The following is a 12,948-nucleotide window of genomic DNA, read 5'->3' as shown; positions in this document are numbered from 1 at the left end:
TCCAATCAGACGTTCCTCGGTGAAAACGAGGCATGAAACGCAGGCCTCTTATTTCCATGGAAACTGACAGATCCGGTATAGTAGACCAATAGGAACTAAGAGGGATAGTGCTTGACCAATCATTTGTTCCGTCTCCACTCTTGGAGGCGTGGTCTCTGCCTTGTGCGTCTATGGTAATGAATTAACCACGCCCAGTGGCGGTTGGAAGGTTCCGGAAGGTTCTTCCCGGTGCATTGTGGGAACGGAGACGCTGGTTCGGATCCTCAGACATCTGACAAGATGATGGTGAGTGACACAATCCGCCGCCATCCGGGGCCAGGGGAGCCCGCCAGGCGGTGAGGGGCCCCGGGCGATACATGTGGGGTGCGGAGGTGCCCGGGGTGTGCGCACAGGTCCTCCGCTGGAGCGGTAACGGTGCAGTGTGCTAATAGACCATGCATCTCCGCTTCATGTCAGTGAATGGTGAGCCGGTCCTGATTCTGTTAGTAGTCACAGCTGAGGGTTTGTTACATTGTATGCAGACAGTGCTGGGCTCCAGTGATACATTGTAACGAGGTGTCCGTGTGAGAGGCTGGCAGGGCCGGCTGTATGAGGTGTGATGGAGGCCATTGTAACGAGGTGTCAATGTGAGAGGCTGGCAGGGCCGGCTGTATGAGTTGTGATGGAGGCCATTGTAACGAGGTGTCCATGTGAGAGGCTGGCAGGGCCGGCTGTATGAGGTGTGATGGAGGCCATTGTAACGAGGTGTCTGTGTGAGAGGCTGGCAGGGCCGGCTGTATGAGGTGTGATGGAGGCCATTGTAACGAGGTCAATGTGAGAGGCTGGCAGGGCCGGCTGTATGAGGTGTGATGGAGGCCATTGTAACAAGGTGTCAGTGGCTGGCAGGGCCGGCTGTATGGGGTGTGATGGAGGCCATTGTAACGAGGTGTCCGTGTGAGAGGCTGGCAGGACCGGCTGTATGAGGTGTGATGGAGGCCATTGTAACGAGGTGTCTGTGTGAGAGGCTGGCAGGGCCGGCTGTATGAGGTGTGATGGAGGCCATTGTAACGAGGTCAATGTGAGAGGCTGGCAGGGCCGGCTGTATGAGGTGTGATGGAGGCCATTGTAACAAGGTGTCAGTGGCTGGCAGGGCCGGCTGTATGGGGTGTGATGGAGGCCATTGTAACGAGGTGTCCGTGTGAGAGGCTGGCAGGACCGGCTGTATGAGGTGTGATGGAGGCCCCTGTAGGCGCAGCGCTTAAAGGGCCATTCCATATCGCTAGGATATGCCCCCTCTGTAGCGATGTGTCCAAGATGGGAATTCCGGAAACACAAGTCCCGTAGCCTCAGTGGTGGCCCCTGTGACAATCCCAATTTGAGACATGGACCCTCAAGAAATGAAGGGGGAATGTAAATGACATAACTTTTACAGTGTACACTTAGGCCCCATTCACACGTCCGTGGTGTGTTGCGGATCCGCAACACACCCACCCGGCACCCCTATTTTAATGCCTATTCTTGTCCGCAAGCTGTGGACTAGAATAGGACATGTTCTATCTTTTGCGGAGCTGCGGACCTGAAGATCGGGGCCGCGCTCCGCAAATGCGGATGCTGACAGCACACTGTGTGCTGTCCGCATCCATTCCGTCCCCATAGGAAATGAATGGGTCTGCACCCGAATGCGGACCCATTTGCGGACGTGTGAATGGAGCCTTAGGCTACTTTCACACTTGTGGCAGTGTGATCCGGCAGGCAGTTCCGCCGTCGGAACTGCCCGCCGGATCCGCCGATCTGGATGTGACAAAGAATTTGTGAGACGCTTTCCGGATGCGGATCCGTCTCTTCTTGTCATGCGGACAGACGGATCCGTCTTGTATCTTTTTTCACATTTTTACCGTTGCGCAGAAGGGAAGGACGGATCCAGTATCCGGCACTAATCTATTCCTATGGGGAAAAATGCTGGATCCGGTATTCAGGCAAGTCTTCAGTTTTTTTCGCCGGAGATAAAACCGTAGCATGCTGATCAGTCAAAACGACTGAACTGAAGACGTCCTGATGCAAACTGATCGGATTACTCTCCATTCAGAATGCAGGGGGATATGCCTGATCAGTTCTTCTCTGGTATAGAGCCCCTAGGACGGAACTCTACGGCGGAAAAGAAAAACGCTAGTGTGAAAGTAGCCTAATGAAGTGTCAAACAGCGCCATTACTATGGTACAACCATCGAGGAGATGAAGGGGATTCCCACTAATGCTGCGCCCCCCGTAACTGGTAGTGGTCACCAACAAGATGTCCAAAGTGATTGTATTTTAACAGTCTCACCAGATCCTGTGCAGATCTCGGGGACCCGGTCCAGTGAGAGACATTTAGATGGGATCCAGTGGAGGAAACTCAAAAGGTCCTGGAGTCTGTGTAATGGCCGGTCCCTAGTAGACCCTACCTGTCTACACAGAGGGGCCGCCCCGTCCGGATACCTGCCCCTAAGTGCAGCCAATAACCGCACAAACAAGACACATACAGGCTGCACACATCACTTATACTCAGGACCTGAGGGATAAATTGTGGCGGATCGCAGCGCGCAGTCATAGAGGCCGCGTATGGGATATGGCCGACACCCGCAGCCTGCGTTTGTATTCAAGCATTAACTATATTCATTGGTGGCGCAGAGTCCACAGCCCCTCCCCTCCGGCTCCTCTCTGCTCTCATTGGTGGCGCAGAGTCCACAGCCCCTCCCCTCCGGCTCCTCTCTGCTCTCATTGGTGGCGCAGAGTCCACAGCCCCTCCCCTCCGGCTCCTCTCTGCTCTCATTGGTGGCGCAGAGTCCACAGCCCCTCCCCTCCGGCTCCTCTCTGCTCTCATTGGTGGCGCAGAGTCCACAGCCCCTCCCCTCCGGCTCCTCTCTGCTCTCATTGGTGGCGCAGAGTCCACAGCCCCTCCCCTCCGGCTCCTCTCTGCTCTCATTGGTGGCGCAGAGTCCACAGCCCCTCCCCTCCGGCTCCTCTCTGCTCTCATTGGTGGCGCAGAGTCCACAGCCCCTCCCCTCCGGCTCCTCTCTGCTCTCATTGGTGGCGCAGAGTCCACAGCCCCTCCCCTCCGGCTCCTCTCTGCTCTCATTGGTGGCGCAGAGTCCACAGCCCCTCCCCTCCGGCTCCTCTCTGCTCTCATTGGTGGCGCAGAGTCCACAGCCCCTCCCCTCCGGCTCCTCTCTGCTCTCATTGGTGGCGCAGAGTCCACAGCCCCTCCCCTCCGGCTCCTCTCTGCTCTCATTGGTGGCGCAGAGTCCACAGCCCCTCCCCTCCGGCTCCTCTCTGCTCTCATTGGTGGCGCAGAGTCCACAGCCCCTCCCCTCCGGCTCCTCTCTGCTCTCATTGGTGGCGCAGAGTCCACAGCCCCTCCTCTCTGCTCTCATTGGTGGCGCAGAGTCCACAGCCCCTCCCCTCCGGCTCCTCTCTGCTCTCATTGGTGGCGCAGAGTCCACAGCCCCTCCCCTCCGGCTCCTCTCTGCTCTCATTGGTGGTAGCGGCCGCCGCACACAGTGGGGAAGGACGACGGCTCCTCCACTGTGCCGGCTCAAGATAACATGGTGCACGCTGAGAGCGGCGCCTGCCATGTTCTATCGCGGTAGGGCGAAATCTCTATCGTTGGCCAAATTGATATTGTCTGTCGCCCCGCCCTAGTGTCCACCTCTATAACATACAAGATCTCACTCTCCACACGGGATCTACAGATCATGTGACTGGCGTGTCTGGATACACGACCCGTCAGGGTAAGGCCTCATTCACATGTACCACTCAGCAGTCGTCCGTGATAATCCACCCATCTTCCCACAATCCCTTGCGGCAGTGTCCGGAGTCAGCAGCTCTGTCATTACTACAGGGGGGGTTCGTGGATGAGCCCCGCAGCGTCCTGTCCCTGGGGGGTCGGCTCATTACTGGACGCCATCTCCTCTCCTTTCTCTCTGGTCACATGTATTACCGGAGACGGGGCCTCTGATTTCCCTCATATCCTTAAAGGGCTTGTCCAGGGACATAAGTGTGGGCAGCAGAGTCCTGAGCCACATGCACCGTCCTCTCCCCACCACTATTGTGTACTTCTACAGGTAGTACGCCGCCGTGTACTGCACACATAGTGCGCCGCCGTGTACTGCACACACAATGCGCCGCCACTATGTACTGTCCACTGTGCTGTTTCGGCCCTGCATACTTGATGCCGCCGCTCTGTAGCGCTGCGCAGTATGCGGCGTTGCTCTGTAGCGCTGCGCAGTATGCGGCGTTGCTCTGTAGCGCTGCGCAGTATGCGGCGTTGCTCTGTAGCGCTGCGCAGTATGCGGCGTTGCTCTGTAGCGCTGCGCAGTATGCGGCGTTGCTCTGTAGCGCTGCGCAGTATGCGGCGTTGCTCTGTAGTTGTTGGGCCCCGTGTACTGCAGGGTGTCCTCCGACGTTGCGCCCACCTGTGGCTGGTAGCGGAGGGGCCTCCTGCGGTGGTTGTTGGAGGCCGGTACGTTTGCACTGACTGAGGGGCTTATTTAAAGTGCTCTGCATTCTAAAAAGCACTGAGGGCCCTTTGCTGCGGATGTTGGTGGTGGTAGTCCGAGCTCACAGACCCCGGCCGTATCTTCTGTTATATATCGGAACATCATTTCTTTTGGCTGCGCTTCCCTTTTCTAAAATGTGAGGGCGTGGCCTTCTACATGTCACATGACAGTGTGTCTGTTAACCCCTCGGGGGCTTTGTCTTGCAGCCCACGCCGGTCATCCTGCTGAAGGAAGGCACAGACTCGTCTCAGGGCGTCCCGCAGCTCATCAGCAACATCAATGCCTGCCAGGTGATCGCCGAGGCCGTGCGCACCACCCTGGGCCCGCGGGGCATGGATAAACTCATCGTAGACGACAGAGGTGAGTGCGTCCGGCTAGTGAAGGCCACCTACCTGTCAGTACAGCAGGTTAACCCCAGTCTTCCTTCCACACAGGTAAAGCCACCATTTCCAATGATGGGGCCACCATCCTGAAGCTCCTGGACGTCGTCCATCCTGCGGCCAAGACCCTTGTGGACATCGCCAAGTCTCAGGACGCGGAGGTAATGATCCCAGAGATGGTCACCGGGCAGGATAATTATACTATTCCTCATGTCCGATGGGGGTTGTGGTACCTGCTGTAAGACTCTTCTGTATCTTTACAGGTCGGTGATGGCACCACATCTGTGACGCTGATCGCTGCCGAGTTCATGAAGCAGGTGAAGCCCTATGTGGAGGAGGGGCTGCACCCCCAGGTCATCATCAGGGCGTTCCGCACAGCCACCCAGAAGGTGAGTATCTGAGGTTACCCCGGGGCGAGAGCCTCATTTCCCTGCACTCCTGCCCCACATTTCCCATGTTCCTCTGCTGATTTTGGGCTTTGACAGATTTTTCTTTTTCCATTTTCCTGCAGGCGGTTGATAAAATCCGAGAACTCGCTGTGACCGTAAAGAAGGAGGACAAGGAGTAAGTGTCTGATCTGCTCTGTTCAGAACCAATATCTGAGGCCGCCATGTTGTTAATCCACTATACTGCCTGCCTTACAGAGAACAGCGCCGCCTGCTGGAGAAGTGCGCCGCTACCGCCCTGAGCTCAAAGCTGATCGCCGTGCAGAAGGACTTCTTCTCCAAGATGGTGGTGGACGCCGTGTCCTTGTTAGATGACCTGCTGCAGCTCAAGATGATTGGGATCAAGAAGGTCCAGGGAGGGGCTCTGGAGGTGGGTGCCACTCTCCCGCGTCTGCATGCGCAGGAAAAGCAGATACTGACGCTCTGTGCCCGCAGGAATCTTGCCTGGTGGCTGGAGTGGCATTCAAGAAAACCTTCTCCTACGCCGGATTTGAGATGCAACCCAAGAAATACGAGTCTCTAAAGATCGCCCTGCTGAACATAGAGCTGGAGCTGAAAGCCGAGAAGGATAATGCCGAGGTCCGGGTCAGCAATGTGGAAGTAAGTGATCAGGGTGGTGGCTGGGCAGGGGAGGAGGAGAGCTGGTGGTGCCAACCTTCTGTCCGTCCCACAGGAGTACCAGGCCATCGTGGACGCCGAGTGGAACATCCTCTATGACAAACTGGACAAGATTTACAAGTCCGGAGCCAAAGTCGTCCTCTCCAAGCTGCCCATCGGGGATGTGGCCACCCAGTACTTCGCTGACCGTGACCTCTTCTGTGCCGGCAGAGTGCCCGAGGAGGACCTCAAGAGAACCATGATGGTAGGAGGGTCACGATTATCACCCTGCAATATGTTGGCTAGTGGTCCTTGATTCCAGTGTATAACCCTCCCGGGGTTTCTCCCCCAGGCCTGTGGTGGCTCCATCCAGACCAGTGTGAACGCTCTGACGGATGATGTGCTGGGGCGGTGTGCTCTGTTCGAGGAGGTCCAGGTGGGCGGAGAAAGGTGAGCGCTACCATAACGAGTCACAGACATTGTTATTCAGTGATGGAGGGCACGGCGTTGTGTGCAGACATGATATGGATGGTAGAAAGGTAGGATCAGGTGATAAATATTGGGGGGGGGTGACCTCTGGGGTGTCCTCTCTCAATGGAGCATTAGTGCAGCGCTCCATTCACTTCTGTGGGGGTGATAAATGGGTTTTCACTCCCGGCCTTCCTGGAGCCATAACTTTTTTTTATTTTTCCGTTCACGTTGCCGTATGAGGTCTTGTGTTTTTTTATTTTATTTGCAGGACAAGTACTTTCTAATGGTGCCATTTAGTATTGCATCTAATATATAGTTGAAAACTGGGAAAAAAAAATCTAATGGGGTGGAATTGGGAGGGGGGGAACACAATTCTGCCACAGTTTCATGGGTTTTGTTATCTTCATTTTTTGGGTCAATACTGTTACAAAGATACCACATTAATATGGTTTTAGTACTGAAAAAATAACTTCTAACCCCAATAAGTAAGCAAGTAATAGAAATGTGTCCATTACAATATGGAAAGATGGGTATATTCCAATGCAGTGCTGCCGCCTACAGCAGTAGTAAGCCTAGTGCTTCTTACGGCAGCGGGTAAGCCTAGTGCTTCTTACGGCAGCGGTAAGCCTAGTGCTTCTTACGGCAGCGGTAAGCCTAGTGCTTCTTACGGCAGCGGTAAGCCTAGTGCTTCTTACGGCAGCGGTAAGCCTAGTGCTTCTTACGGCAGCGATAAGCCTAGTGCTTCTGACGGCAGCGGTAAGCCTAGTGCTTCTGACGGCAGCGGTAAGCCTAGTGCTTCTGACGGCAGCGTTAAGCCTAGTGCTTCTGACGGCAGCGGTAAGCCTAGTGCTTCTGACGGCAGCGGTAAGCCTAGTGCTTCTGACGGCAGCGGTAAGCCTAGTGCTTCTGACGGCAGCGGTAAGCCTAGTGCTTCTGACGGCAGCGGTAAGCCTAGTGCTTCTGACGGCAGCGGTAAGCCTAGTGCTTCTGACGGCAGTGGAATGGCCAGGGAGAGGCTGTGTGCTTCCTGTTTTTTTTGCCTTTTAGGTGCCATGGTCACATTCGACCATGGCATCTGAGGGGTTAATGTCTGCAAACGGCACTACCGCAGACCTTAGCCCTGGGCAGGCACCCAGTAGCTGTGACACTCGCTCCGTAGAGGTCGCCATCTTTAAAGGGGTTCTCCAGGTTTTTCGTACTGACGACCCATCCTGTGGATAGTGTGTATCGCTCAGTAGTGTGGGGCTCGGGTCTAGAGGAGGCGTGTTTTGTGCTGCACTAGGGTATTGCAGGCCACGCCTACTTCTGTTGCCCCGCCTTCAATTTGGACCACCTACAACATGGGGCCACTTTTAGATTTTTATTTTTTTTGATTATTTTTAATTAATTTTTCCTCCAGGGCCACTGTAAGTTCCCAGTCCACCCCTGGGTCTAGGCGCAGCTCAGCCCCATTAATGTTAATGGAGCTGAGCTGCAATACCAAGCATGGCCACTATATAATGTACAGCGCTATGCAAGGTGGCGGTGGCCCTACTGCGAGCACAGGTGCCGTCTCAAACAGCTGGTCGACCAGAGAATAGGTTATCAGTATAAAACTCCCGGAAAACCCTTTAAACGACCTGACACCCGCGGATGTTGCTAAGAGGTTAAATTACTCCTGGTGATGCCCGGTTAATAAATGTGACCCGCTGCTTTGTCCTGATATTTATATATCCCTTTCTGCAGGTATAACTTCTTCACTGGCTGCCCGAAGGCAAAGACCTGCACCATCATCCTGAGAGGAGGAGCCGAGCAGTTCATGGAGGAGACTGAGCGATCTCTGCATGACGCCATCATGATTGTAAGAAGAGCCATTAAGGTACAGTCTCCATCCACGGGCCTGCGGCCTTCACCTCCCACAATCCCTTGGTTGGCAGTAACGGTTCCGGTTTTCCTCTAGAATGACTCTGTGGTCGCGGGGGGCGGAGCTATTGAGATGGAACTCTCCAAATATCTGAGGGACTACTCCAGGACGATTCCTGGCAAACAGCAGCTCCTCATTGGCGCTTACGCCAAGGCCCTGGAGATCATCCCCCGGCAGCTCTGTGACAACGCCGGATTCGATGCCACCAACATCCTGAACAAGCTGAGAGCGAAGCATGCCCAGGTGAGCGCCACTTGTATGCCCTCCTGTAGGTTGCAGCTGTCTCGCCCGCTGTCCTGCTCTTTCTGTAGGGCGTCCGCTGATTCCTTGATAAATGGCAGAGTAATATCAGGGCTCTCTATGAAATGTCAGCGGTGCCTCGCACCGCTCGTCTCTGACCCAGCTCGTGATGTTTACAGGGCGGCGTGTGGTACGGCGTGGACGTGAACAATGAAGACATCGCTGACAACTTTGACGCCTGCGTCTGGGAGCCGGCCATCGTGAGGATCAACGCCATGACGGCAGCCTCAGAAGCCGCCTGTCTTATCCTGTCTGTGGACGAGACCATCAAGAACCCCAGCTCTTCAGCCAACGCCCAAGGAGGAGGAAGGGGCAGAGGGAGGCCGCACCAGCATTAACCACCTCTCCACTACTGGTGGAGGATGGGGAGAGTACTCCATGGTGGTAAACCGTCACACTGTCCTGTCACTGAGGGCGGCGCCAGGCGGTTATCGGATCGTTGGTCCCTCAGCAGGACAGGATCCTCACTCATCATCTGCTCACGTTGTTCTGAGGATTCTGACCTCTTCGTTTTTGTTACTGTATTTATTTTCTCTGAACAAAAGCAACTCGCTAATAAACGCACTTCACTCTGGAACCGTGTGCCGGTTGCTGTCTCGGGTCTGACCACGCTTGCACCTCCCTTCCCCCACTCCTCTCGGTACCCCATGCAGACCTGAAATTGCAGCGTGCAGCACCCAGGATGTGTGAGCGTGTCCTGTGCGTCACGTCGAGCCCAGCGATTATGCAGAGCGGTGTAGAGACCTTTTAAAGGGGTGGGCCACTATTCTAACATTTTGTGTAATTCTGTACTGCGCAGGCGCCAGAGGAAGCATCCAGCGTGTGCCTGGTCTACTGCTGCTCCGCTTCTCCAGATGAATCCTTCTCTCTAAACTCCCGTCTTGACAGATTGATGACAGTGACGTCGCCTGACCGGCACAGCCCATCAAAGTGTTAGAAAAGTGGCCCACCCCTTTAATGCCATCGTTATCTTTTGGGCCGGACTCAGAAGGCTCTTCCATCCACACAATCTGGATGTGCACAGGATAACTGAGCGGTGACAGTCCGCCTGCTGGGACCCCCACCTGTCCCCGTCTGGATGGAGCGGCAGGCTAATCACCGCTGTCTATCGGGCTGGTAGCGAGAGCAGCGTTCAGCGCCTGCCTATTTCCAGCAGTGCCGTAAAGTATGGCTGGAGTGGTAGCATGCATGCTCCATCAGGACTGGACTGGGACCCCCCCACATACACACAATGGTCTGCTCTACCATGATACAGGAAAGAGGTGGAGGAGACCACTGCACATCAATAATAGGGGAGCAGTCAGGGCTACACCAAGCAATTCCATCACCTGAGGGGTTTTCCTCTCCCATCTCCAGAAGGTTTTGATAACTTTCCAACCAGCGCTGAACTCAAAGTCTCATTCACACATGAAAGCTTTCCAGGTGAACATAAATTTATCAACTTTTATTAAATTCCAGAAAATGTTTGTTTTTTCTTTCATTTCTATCAGAGGGACAATCAATGGTTAGATCTCGGCGGTACAAGGACTCGGCGGTATCCTCATATTTGCTCATTGATTCTTGTCAGGTGGAATCGCAAGGGTTAAGACTCCTCATAAGAAAACTAATTTACAGTCAATGTGAAGATCATGGAATAATCAGTGCAAATGAATGAATCGGCGCCGGCCCCCGGGCTCCTCGATGGCCTCGTTATAACACGGGGGGCGGCACTGCCGAATCGGGACAAGATGAGATCATAAAGCTCTGGTGAAATCAATGGCTCGACTGCTCCACTACAGCAACACATTGGGCGTAGGGTGCCGTGCGGCGCTCTGTAATACTGGTACCGCAGAGGGGGCCGTGTGGCGCTCTGTAATACTGGTACCGCAGAGGGGGCCGCGCGGCGCTCTGTAATACTGGTACCGCAGAGGGGGCCGAGCGGCGCTCTGTAATACTGGTACCGCAGAGGGTGCCGTGTGGCGCTCTGTAATACTGGTACCGCAGAGGGTGCCGAGCGGCGCTCTGTAATACTGGTACCGCAGAGGGGGCCGTGTGGCGCTCTGTAATACTGGTACCGCAGAGGGGGCCGTGCGGCGCTCTGTAATACTGGTACCGCAGAGGGGGCCGTGTGGCGCTCTGTAATACTGGTACCGCAGAGGGGGCCGCGCGGCGCTCTGTAATACTGGTACCGCAGAGGGGGCCGAGCGGCGCTCTGTAATACTGGTACCGCAGAGGGGGCCGAGCGGCGCTCTGTAATACTGGTACCGCAGAGGGTGCCGTGTGGCGCTCTGTAATACTGGTACCGCAGAGGGTGCCGAGCGGCGCTCTGTAATACTGGTACCGCAGAGGGGGCCGTGTGGCGCTCTGTAATACTGGTACCGCAGAGGGTGCCGTGTGGCGCTCTGTAATACTGGTACCGCAGAGGGTGCTGTGTGGCGCTCTGTAATACTGGTACCGCAGAGGGGGCCGTGCGGCGCTCTGTAATACTGGTACCGCAGAGGGGGCCGTGTGGCGCTCTGTAATACTGGTACCGCAGAGGGTGCCGTGTGGCGCTCTGTAATACTGGTACCGCAGAGGGTGCCGTGTGGCGCTCTGTAATACTGGTACCGCAGAGGGGGCCGTGTGGCGCTCTGTAATACTGGTACCGCAGAGGGGGCCGTGTGGCGCTCTGTAATACTGGTACCGCAGAGGGTGCCGTGCGGCGCTCTGTAATACTGGTACCGCAGAGGGTGCCGTGTGGCGCTCTGTAATACTGGTACCGCAGAGGGTGCCGTGTGGCGCTCTGTAATACTGGTACAGCAGAGGGGGCCGTGTGGCGCTCTGTAATACTGGTACAGCAGAGGGGGCCGTGTGGCGCTCTGTAATACTGGTACCGCAGAGGGTGCCCTGTGGCGCTCTGTAATACTGGTACAGCAGAGGGTGGCGAGCGGCGCTCTGTAATACTGGTACCGCAGAGCGGTGCTCTAATACTGGTGGGGCCGAGCGGCGCTCTGTAATACTGGTACTGCAGAGCGGTGCTATAATACTGGTGGGGCCGAGCGGCGCTCTGTAATACTGGTACTGCAGAGCGGTGCTATAATACTGGTGGGGCCGAGCGGCGCTCTGTAATACTGGTACTGCAGAGCGGTGCTATAATACTGGTGGGGCCGAGCGGCGCTCTGTAATACTGGTACTGCAGAGCGGTGCTATAATACTGGTGGGGCCGAGCGGCGCTCTGTAATACTGGTACTGCAGAGCGGTGCTATAATACTGGTGGGGCCGAGCGGCGCTCTGTAATACTGGTACTGCAGAGCGGTGCTATAATACTGGTGGGGGCCGAGCGGCGCTCTGTAATACTGGTACTGCCTCTTACTTTCGGAGCGGTACAGTACCTCTCCATGCTGCACAGACTTGTTGGGATCCCTCCTGCTCAGCCTACAGCTCCGGTACATAAAGCAGACAAGATGGGGTCGGTGCCGGGATAGAGACTGAGCAGGAGGCTTTCGGGTCCATGGCTGGAAGGTTCGGAGCTGCAGCCCGGAGGACTAGCCGGCCCGGTGCATTGTCTTGTGCCTGGAGCTCATTAGTCTATGGCGACCTGCGGAGACCCAGATCAGCGCCTTCTCTTTTCTGCCTCCTTTTAAACTTGTTCATTTAACATAAAACTCTGTCTAGAAAAATAATCTCCGCGACCTTCTGTCTATAGAACATCTATGTAACTAACTGCTGGGGGTAGTAATAGTGCAGAAGTGACCAGACACCGAGACGTAGCTTACACCTCCTGGGCTCATCTTATATGGCAGGCGTTCCTCTAGTTCTAACATGACAACCACCACGTCATCATTGCTGAGAGGTTGTCACAGCTCCGCCCTTTGCTGCGGATAGAATACTGCTCGGAGGAGTATGCTGCAGCTTCACCATGTTTCCTTCCATGGGCACAGCGTCATGAGCTGTAGAAACCACACTGTGATGGGACCCAGAAGGGTGTCCCCGCCATCACCAGCCTGACCTCCTCCGAGGTCCTTGTGTCATTAGCCTGACCGTCCCTTGTGGCACATGAGAAGGTGGCAGAGCGGGCACAATGCCAAACACAAGAGGACTTTTACATCCGCGTCTTGTAGATGCCCCAGGACGGGCAGTAAATAGTCCCCTGCCCCTCTGTAAACTCCGCCATTCGTTAGTGTTAAGGGCGCCCTCTGGTGGGGACAGTTGTGCTTGGGTTCTGTAAAATGCTTAATTTTAGTTTGGTTTAAAAGTCGAGGGGTTGAGCTGACATCTTCATCCGTGGAGGGGGCATCCTCCTAGATCTCCTCACAAATATTTCTGGGGAGCCTCAAATATAAAGTGACAAGCAAAAGGAGACACGGCACAGACCAAGCA

General features: G+C 55.3%; 1 protein-coding gene across 1 annotated transcript; it reads left to right on the top strand.

The window, feature by feature from the left end:
• The first annotated feature begins 169 nt into the window (after nucleotides 1-169).
• CCT7 (chaperonin containing TCP1 subunit 7) lies at nucleotides 170-9,181 on the top strand. The gene is made up of 12 exons (XM_040419396.1): nucleotides 170-285; nucleotides 4,720-4,873; nucleotides 4,948-5,054; nucleotides 5,157-5,282; nucleotides 5,405-5,457; nucleotides 5,538-5,709; nucleotides 5,775-5,939; nucleotides 6,013-6,201; nucleotides 6,289-6,386; nucleotides 8,133-8,265; nucleotides 8,347-8,553; nucleotides 8,730-9,181. Exons 1-12 carry the CDS (start codon nucleotides 280-282, stop codon nucleotides 8,946-8,948), a joined length of 1,629 nt encoding a protein of 542 aa, XP_040275330.1. The 5' UTR covers nucleotides 170-279; the 3' UTR covers nucleotides 8,949-9,181.
• The last annotated feature ends 3,767 nt before the right edge of the window (nucleotides 9,182-12,948 follow it).

Source organism: Bufo bufo, chromosome 2, assembly GCF_905171765.1.
Source record: "Bufo bufo chromosome 2, aBufBuf1.1, whole genome shotgun sequence".
In the NCBI taxonomy this organism is placed as follows: Eukaryota; Metazoa; Chordata; class Amphibia; order Anura; family Bufonidae; genus Bufo; species Bufo bufo.
Note: the sequence above shows the minus strand (reverse complement) of the source record. Positions and strands in the feature narration are given on the sequence as shown.

Coding starts and splice junctions, on each gene's coding strand:
- CCT7 (XM_040419396.1), top strand. Junction 5,283..5,404: donor TCCGCACAGCCACCCAGAAG/GTGAGTATCTGA, acceptor ATTTTCCTGCAG/GCGGTTGATAAAATCCGAGA. Junction 6,387..8,132: donor GTCCAGGTGGGCGGAGAAAG/GTGAGCGCTACC, acceptor CCCTTTCTGCAG/GTATAACTTCTTCACTGGCT.